Source organism: Metopolophium dirhodum, chromosome 4 (genome assembly GCF_019925205.1).
Source record: "Metopolophium dirhodum isolate CAU chromosome 4, ASM1992520v1, whole genome shotgun sequence".
Lineage (NCBI taxonomy): Eukaryota > Metazoa > Arthropoda > Insecta > Hemiptera > Aphididae > Metopolophium > Metopolophium dirhodum.
The window spans coordinates 38385197-38395310 of NC_083563.1; the positions used below are offsets into that span (position 1 = coordinate 38385197).

General features: G+C 30.0%; 1 protein-coding gene across 1 annotated transcript in view; it reads right to left on the bottom strand.

The window, feature by feature from the left end:
• Nucleotides 1–9351, bottom strand: part of LOC132942791 (atrial natriuretic peptide-converting enzyme) — a 114217-nt gene extending 104866 nt beyond the window's left edge. The window contains exons 1-3 of the mRNA XM_061011437.1: nucleotides 9216–9351; nucleotides 3872–3963; nucleotides 1477–1579 (exon numbers count right to left, since the gene is read on the bottom strand). Of these exons, the coding sequence (XP_060867420.1) occupies nucleotides 1477–1579; nucleotides 3872–3939 (171 nt within the window). The 5' untranslated portion in view covers nucleotides 3940–3963; nucleotides 9216–9351. The remainder of the gene's footprint in view (nucleotides 1–1476; nucleotides 1580–3871; nucleotides 3964–9215) is intronic.
• Nucleotides 9352–10114: the final 763 nt, after the last annotated feature.

The following is a 10114-nucleotide window of genomic DNA, read 5'->3' on the forward strand; positions in this document are numbered from 1 at the left end:
AAAAAACGAAACAGATAATAAAAGGTCAGTGGCGTACGGTTCGCGACGGCTGGTGTGATAACTTTTAAAGACCACGCCGTTGGAGTCAAACGGGAATAAAAAATATTATGCATCTGCCGATAGAGCATAGTATTATCTTTATATATTATGGTACAAAAATACACTAAATTGAACATTTGTACCGTATAATATATGTATAAACTCATAAAGACAACGCGGTGTCATTTGGACTCAAAACTGTAAAAAAAAAAAATCATGCTGGTAAAAAACAAAGCCACGTCGAATCGCATTGATGATAAAAAGAGAAAAAAACTGGAAAAACTATAAAACGATATTTTGAAGTCGTACCAAAAAAAAAAAATGTAGATAATATCGGCAATGATCTTGGATTTCCTTATCAGCACCATGTGCAATTAATTCGAACAAACGCCGCGTTAGTGTGAGTTAAGATCTAAGTAAAAGAATATAATATATAATATCATATTTTCTGCGTGTGAGTAATAATTATTAATAAACGATCGGCAACTGCGTAATTATGTACAAGTTGTAAATACGTCAACTATTATTACGGCGTTACATTTAAGCGTATCTACGAAGAACGAAAGCTTATCAATAAATTGAAATAATTCGGACAACAATAAGAAAAAAATACTCAGCCGTTACGAATAATATTATGATTATCGGCGAATTCAATATATATATATATATTTAAATTTAAATTAGTGAAAGTAGTGGCATTATCATCAAACGATAGACGAAAATGAAATCTTACGAAGAGTCCATTAATTTTCACAAGAGAATTAATCAGTAAATAACAAATACCTTCTTCGGAGATTCGTTTTCTTGAGAAAACTTGAATTTTTTTTATAATAAAACAGTATATAAATATTATTCCTGGTAATGAACACTTTGACACTTGTAAAATGTAATCATTTAGCACAGAATTGTAGTCAGGAAACGTGGCCAATGTAAAGGTTACACTTATACGTATATCAGCATATTTGGTATTTTTCCTTTTTAATATGAAATATAAATTAATGTAAGATATTGTAAGTGTCTTAGATATTTCTTTGGTTGAAATATACAGGTTATTGCATATCGACTCGTGTTGTTATCATAAGAAACAAAATGGCTGCGTAAAGGGATATCACAAATATACATCTTTCTTATCACGAAAAATACGCTGTTAATAGCTAACAAATTCAAAATCCCGCGCATATATACTTGATTATTAATGGCTCCCTTTACGCTGTCATTTTTGTTTTTATCATCAAATATTTGATTGAGAAGGGGTATATATTCAATAACCTTGTATATTTCTACCATAGATATTTCTATTAATAAATATTGTGTAGTACATAATTTATATACTTCATAATTATAAATACGCGTAACATGCCAAAAAAAAAATTTAGTACATTTTGTGAACCGTACAGACGGGATAAATTATTACAATAATATAACTACACTACTTACGGTGTCAGTATCACTATCCATGTTATCGTCAATACAAGATGAATGTCTGCGTGATAGAAAGGAAGGAGATTTTGACTCTGCAGCAGAACTTTGATTAATAATCCTAAAATTAACAAATTTAAGTAGGTACTTAATATACTTTTGTAGCAAAAAAAACATATTTTTTGAATAAGCACAACTTAATAAACCATTTAACCATATGGACTTGTAATAAACTATAGGTTAAGTTAAATAAAAAGGAAGTTATAGTGATAATAGCTAATAAGTAATAACTAATTCCCGGCTGCTGATGCCCTAAAGAACCTATACAAATGCCCTAAACATTTTATATGTTAATGACCTACATACTTAAGCAACGCTTATAAAACTATTAAAGTTAATAAAATAATATATTAGTTTAAAAATTACAATTTATAAACATACGTGATAATAATTTTAATTTATTTTAAAACGAGTTTAATCCAAAAAACAATTAAAAAATGTTGTCTTAAGTATTTTTTGTAATAGGTAGGCATATAAAATTAAATTATTTGGTTGTGACAAATAATTATTAACTAGACATTTTCTCTCTCTATTATTAAAATAAAGTAAAAAAATGACGTAAAAACAAAAAAAAAACCCAAAAAAATGAAACTCATATTAAGCTAAGAAAGCATCGTCTATGATGTTCCTAAAAAAAGATTGAAAATTCATCAACATCCTAGCAGTAGACGATCAACACACACACACACATACATACACACACATATATATATTATATAGTTAGAGCAGCGTTACCTAAAGATAAATCTGGGCCTGATACTGACATTTTGATCGCTTTAAGTCTCGTTGGTCAAAAATTGATCAGTCAGCATAAATCACGGGCAACCCAGCCTATTATTCTCAGGACTCCAAACAAACAAAGATATGACCAAGTTTATTTTTGTCAAGAAATGCTTCAAACAAAACAAGTAAGCTATGATTATTGGGTGCTGCGGGAATTATCAGTTATATTTCTTGGTAAGGAACACACTAGAGAAATCAGATTTATGACTCTAGATACCTGTTGTCATTCTTTCATTGGATTTTAAAGGTAATTTACTGTTTGAAAATATTTATGTTTACCAAGCAATTTCATCTGAATACTAAAAAGAAAAGGGGTTAGAAAAATTTGCGTTTTTATTGTGATTGTCTATTATAAGGAATAATTGGTTCACAGCCTGCATCTCTAAAATATATACCATCGACAATGACATGCAGTTCATAAAGACCTTAATAAATTATGATAATCCAGATATTACAGCCGACTATACAGTAAAGGAAAGGATGGCTTACTTCTGTTACCTGACAGTTGATTGGTCTATGTTTGTTTGACCAAAATGTCTCAGTAGCAACAATGTATATAAGATAGTTCACACAATGATTAATTAGCATTATCCAGAAGTTCACAGTATACGACCAAAAATAGACCTAAATCATTGAAAAATGTGCAGTTTCATAATTTAGAAGAAATATGATGAGAATTTTCAAATAATTTTTGGTAGATGTATTCAAGGGAAACTGACGTTGTAAGTTGAAACAAGTCTAAAAGTTATACTAAAAGTTAAAGAAAAAGTTTTTAAGAACCTATGAGTTACCAATGACGTGACAGCAAGAGGAGTTGCATTGACCCAATACCTAAATAGAAAAATCACTAATGATAAGGATAAACTTCAATTTCTATTACAAGTAGTTTCTGAGTATCGAGAGCTAATCGCTACTAAATTCACTAAGAAAAACAAATCTAACTTATAATGTTTTAAAACATATCTATTTGTCAATATTTTAAGTTATAAAATACTGTCAATAAAATTATCCGAATAAAATGTATACGTCATCTGCAGTATGTATTATAACTATATACCTACCTAGGTAAGTAAAAAATTATTTAACACATTTTAAATATTCCGTTTGTTTCATTATTTTATTAATACTTTGACTGTTCTAATTATTTGATTAGCTTGGGCCGATGGATCGAAAATTATTTAAAAAATTATTTTTTCTTTGAAACTAAATTCGAAGCTATCGACAAAAATTTCTCAGTGGAGAAATTTATCTTTAAGACCACATTTTAGATCACACCAAAATATAAAATGAATCATAATATCTGTATTATTTAAGTTTCTTTAAAAATATCAAGGAATGACACAAACACTACATTTATCCAATAACGCATTATACGTTTGCAAAACAATAAATGTTGGACCTGATTAATAAACAAAACAATTAAAAGATATATGAAAGATAATAGTATAATGTTACCTATCAATGTATGATATAATTAAATATTACACACGTTTTTTTTTATTTTAAATTAAATATTCTAGGTATTAAAAACAAAATAAATAAATAAATAAATAAATAAATAAATATTTACTTGTTTGGTGAAATGGTTGAGCTGTGTCTTCGCGGTGGAATTTCGGGAGGTGTATTTGTGGACGCCATGAGTGTTGATGGTTGATATAAATTCTGAAACATAATTTTTATTTTGAAACTTTTATGATGGTATTAATCTCTTTAATTTAGTTAAGTAAGTCTATAATCTAGGTACTGACAATGATGCATGTATTATTATTTTTTGGTCCGTGTTTACGTGCATGTACATATTATTATAATCATTATATCCGGAGTCCATATTAGATATCTCTAAAGTTAGTTCAGAATATCACGTGTTCACGACGCTATAATTTTGGAGAAAGGCGGTGTAACTTTTATAACTTATAATTTGAAATTTGACAGAAGGCACTAGTTTTACAGTGATTATTTTTGTATTATATTTTTAATTTACTTAAAAATTAATTTTATATTTTTGACTTAAATTACGGAATTCAGGAAAAATATTTGTTCATACATAGAACAATTTCTTAACCGTCAGAATTCTAGACTTTTAAAATGAAATATACAACTGTTGAGCGAATAGTAAATAAAACACTTTTCCACCAAATTATATTATTTGATTTAATTAGGAAGGAATGAAGGGGTAGGATTGTTTTTCATTGAAATTCATGAAATTTCAAAAACTTTTAAATGATGGTAAGTGCCAAGTGGGTAATAAATTAAATATATTAAAATGTAACAAGTTTGAAATTCGTATTTCATATATCTTGAAAATGTTCTTGAATTGTTTAGAGGTTAAGTTAATTTTGTTATTTAAGTCAATCATTATATGTTTCTAATATAATTGAACCTATAATATTTTTATGATCAGACAGAATCAGAACTTATACAATTCATGTATTGGAAGGAAGTTAAAAAAAATTAAATAATATTCACGTGGCTAGTTATGAACGGTTATTATATACATCCAACTATAGAAAGAAGTCAACTTCGTTAAATAATTTAGTATTTTTACAATGATTAGATTTCACGACATTAAAACGTTAAATGTAAGTCCGGGTAGAAAGTTACTTTTTCAACTGCAGTAAGTCTTGTGAGATAGAACAAATTATTAACTGAGTTCAGTTATAAGTTTTTTTTTTAAAAAATTACCATGAAAACCTTTATCAGTTATGAGTTTATATACATTTCTTTCGTCACACTTTTTCCTTAAACTCTGGATAGTAAAACGAAACTATTAAAATTAAATTGTATGTTATTTTTTTAACTTACAGATTTTAGTTGAAATTATTATAAATGAAAATATTAAACACTGACATGTACGATTGTATTTTAGTTTCATGTCAACGCATCAATATTTAATATAGTACCCGACCTTTGTATTAAACTGATCATACCCTGAAATACAGGCAAATATGTACATAATAAAATATATATATTTTATGTATTTATGTATGTATATGTATGTATATGTATGTATAGATATGTGTATGTAATGTATGCTTGTATGTATGCATCCATATTAATAAATGTAAAAAAAAATAATCAAATACTAAATTAAAGACTTTTAGTTTTTGTGGAATTGATTTTTGACATTATGAGTTACCTAGTCTATTAAAAATACTTAACATACATTTCGAGGTGATTTTAAAGAACTTCGTACAAAGTAAAATAAAATAAGGTTTGAAAATGAAATTTATGATTTATGATCACCCGTTATAATTATCATTACAGATGACAATAATTATATCCTTAGCAGATAAGTCACATTTTGATCTACAGACATTCAGTGTTCAACTTTAAAATTTTAGAAAACAAGATATATTTTAACAAAACCCTTCGTAAGCTTTCCAAAAATAGTTATTTTATCAAAAAATAAGACGAAAGGATAATTTTAATCCAAATAAGTGAGGGCATGGAAAACGTACACCAAAAGAAGAAGAGGTAGGCAGCCCTCCGTATCAGGATGTCTGAAGTGGGATCCCACATTTCGATTCCTGATTAGTTGCCAAAAGTTGTGGCATACTTTCTATAAACATTTTTTAATTCTGTCCGGGAAAAACAAACACTCCAGTCTAATTCAACACTACCTTATCTAGTGCTACTAAAATATTGAAATATTAATTTGTATTTTTTGATTTCTAGTGCTAAATAGTTACAATTTCTGATGTTTATTATATGCTTCACTTATAAAAACCAATCATTTTACATATAAACCCACAACAAATATTTTGAACTCCTTTTTTGGCTGTAAATACAACAGTTTAAACTTTGAAATATTCTAATAAACGTGTTATTATATTATAATACCTAAGAAAATAATAAAACTTTTAACGTTGAAGGGTTCTGCTGGTTTTTAATCGTACGAAGCGTGTGTAATAAATAATAAGCGGAACGCGAAAACTTACTTAAGTATTTCCATAAATAATCTTCCAGGTTCTCGCAATTTTTTCCGTATATTTTGATTACATCAATTGCTTAAATCTTATATAATCACTTTGTAAGTTCAACTTGTGTTGTCTGTGATGTTTGTATACATATTTATAGGTATATTATATAAATAGTGAACACGTGATACCCATTAACCACCAGAGGTTAAAGTGGAACGTCTACGTAGAAAATGTGAAAAAGTCCATTCCATCTTAATCACATCTATGAAGATTTTGCAATCTATATAGTGCATACCTGTGTTTGGGGTTGTGTGGGTGTGTGTAAATTAGGTTTTTAATTAAATTCCTAGAAAAATAACGACCGCGGCCTAAACAAACTCACCGGAACTGCATATCTAGTTAGCTCTTCAAGAGGGGTTGAATCTGAGTGCCGTTATTGTACTTGAAGTGCATTTTTACGAATAGTGATAAAACAGCAATTTATACATTGTACATACCTACATGGTACTTGTAAAACCTAACCATTGCTGAGTATACTTGCTTTATACCTCTTGTGGATTTTGTTCCACATCGAGTACCTATCTACCTACCTACGGCACATTGTAAAGAGTTCTATAACATAATATATGGATGTGGGAATTTACAAACACGTACGATTTTTATCATGTGTGAAAGTGCCACAGAACATGTATGTTTTACAATCCGTTGGACACTGGCCCAATAGTCGGCCATACCAAAAAAATCCATTTTCGTGCAATAATACAGGATGAGAGATTGTAATTTTCCCAAGTAATCTGAAAATCAGCTAAAAGACTTTTTACGAAATATTTGTTGAATACCAATTTAATTTTAAATTATATGAAATTATATTTGTAGTAACTTAAATAGTTTGTTTTTAGCATGATGTCTGAAAAATGTAATAATACAAGTAATAGTTAATAATTTATTGCATTTCAAAAAGAAATATGTAATTTAATATACGTAATGTAAACTTATTTAAAAAATGATTTATTTACAAAATAAAACAGTATCGATTGAGTTATACAACAAAAATATACTATCATTATTATTTTTTTATAATATACCACAGGAAGATAAACCAAGATTATTTTACAAAATAAATATTGTATCTAAACGAGTAATAAAGTAAGCAAAAGCTCAACTTTGTCATCAAACTTTGTATTAAAACGTATTTTATTTCCTAAATAAATTTACTGAATTATATTTACGTCTTGTCCATTTCGTCCAAACTATTTGTTAAATCTTGTTTCACCCCAGTTTCGTTGAGCTTAAGAAGTACTCCTATACTTAAAAATTTAAATACGCAAGTGTGTAGTGTATATAATATAATGTTTATTATAATATTAATATCAACAATTACACTGTACCTACATACAAATTACAAATTACATACCAACTATAATTTAACAGATACGATAAAATTTAAAACTAATCGTACCATAAACTTTTCTTATAACTCATTTTGGAAAAAAAGGAAAAAATAAATAAATATAATACCATTTACATGATAACAGTAAAAACTGAAAAATAATAATATAAGACAATAATTTCTTTTCGACAAAATAATAACAAAATATTTTTAAAACAACTTATAGGATCTGATATTTTCACTTTTTGTGGAGAAAGCTACATCTCAATTATTTTCCTATATAATATATTATAATGCTGTACGTTAAATGGGTATTAAATTAAAATGTAATATTATTTACAAATTCGTTGTAATCAACTTTCCACGGAATATAACATGCACACGCTGATCACGTACTTGTAAAAAGTATAAGTGATCAACATTTTAACTATTCTTTTTAAAGAATGAAAATGGCCGATAAGCGAGAGTACAAACAAATCACGTTTTTATTACAACTACTCCTACTTGATATTTATTTTTTTATAGAATTATACCACCTAAATTGATGTAAAAAAAAACTTCTTTTATATAGGTCCTAATTTATGATAACAGTTACTATAATATTGTGTACAAAATTAATTCGGACTTAAAATAGATGGTACAAGTATTAAAGAGGGCTATATTATTACGATCATATTATTGATTATTAATTAATTTGCGTATTATAAGTCTATACGCGAATGTATGTGAAAATAAAATATAAGATAAAAACTATTGATTGAGTAAATCATATTCCAAAAATTCAAATACTAATTTATTATATATTATATTAAGTGTACGGATAGTTTCCAGCAGCGGGAAACATTTTATAACTGACGTTTAAAATTTTCCACCTGCAGTATGTTCCATAGCCGAGTTCGGACATTTTAATTTCACAAGTGTGTCTGTAACACAATGGTTTCAGAGTATAATATCTTAACTCTTAAATTTCAATTGTTTATTTTTAATGTTAATTGAATTACACAGTCATGTACTCATGTGTATTTTATCCAATTAGTCTTCAACAGCAGCCGTGTATGTGCACATCACACAATTTTAGTTTTATATAATATGTACGATTGTGATAAAAGAAAAAAAAATGTGTAAAATATTTCAAGTTTACCAAGGTGGATGTTTTTAGAGTATACTATGAGACAGGCCTAAGTGACAGATATTATGTTTTTATTATTTTCGCAATTAAATATAGGTTTTTACGAAACAACCTATATAATATTAGGTATATAACATAATTCTCGTATACAATCAATATTTTTTTTAGTTAGATGAATGTTTTATATTTTAGACGATCAAAATGTAAAAGTTTTAGAATTTGAGTCTTAATAAAAAACATCCGGATCTCTGTGCCTTGTGCCATTGTGAAGGTTCATTAATAAAGCTCTCGAAGTATAATAAGTATAATAAGTGATTATCTTCGTCCATGTGACGACAACACCAATAACGACAACAACAACAACAACAACAAAAACAATAACAATAACGGTATGTCCATTCAAATGTCATAATAATATAACCACAGTGTTATATGGCTGTTAAAAAAAAAAAAACCTTATCACTACGTAACTTACCCTATGAGCGTGTGTGTCCACGTCGAGGTTAACTTCTCTCTACCACACACACACAAATACACGTATTCGCTCACCAGACGATGTGACGACCGGTGCTCCCGGTGACCGGAAAGAGACCGCGTGCCGCGAGCTGGAGAGACACACTATCGCGCGCTCGACAGCAGCTGCTCGACACCGTGGTCGTGGACGTGAGGCTGGGGGAGGGGGGAGGGGGTTGCGTTCGTGGTGGCGCGTATATAGCCGTGTGGCCGGGCTTAGTTTAGATGGGGGACGAGGGGGGGGGGGGGACGAGCTTGAGCGCACTGGTTCTCCACCCGACCGCCACCCTTAAACGACGGCGGAGCGCGCGAAAAGGCCGACCGTTTTTCCCGCTCGACGGTGGTGCCATCAGCTCCAGCGTGGTGGGTGGGGGGTGGGTGGGTGTGTGGGTTGGATGCAGTATAATAGTATATCGTACGCTCGCTGTGGAAGGTTACGGTGGACGTAGTAATAGTAGCGTGCGGCGGCGGCGGCGGCGGCGGTGGCCGGCGGTGCGCGCGCGCGTTATATAGCGCACACCCCCGAAAAACGGTCGCGACGGTCTCGTCGGTGTCCTCGCCGTCTTGGTCGTACGCGCTCGGGTTTCTCCGTCACCGCCGTGCTTTTTCCACCCGGACCTATAACCCGCCCCCGCAACAATATTAATATTGTTATTATTTTTATTTTCACATCATCGTCGCGTGTTATGTGCAGGCCACGACCACATTCTAAATTCACACTCACACTCACTTACAAAAAATAATCTTTTCGAAAACGTTATTTTGTAGTAGGTATACAGTGCTGCAGTGCACGATTGACGCACAAATTCAAACTTCAGCCGCAAAATGATTAGGTGGTATATTATTACAAGCTACGAATAT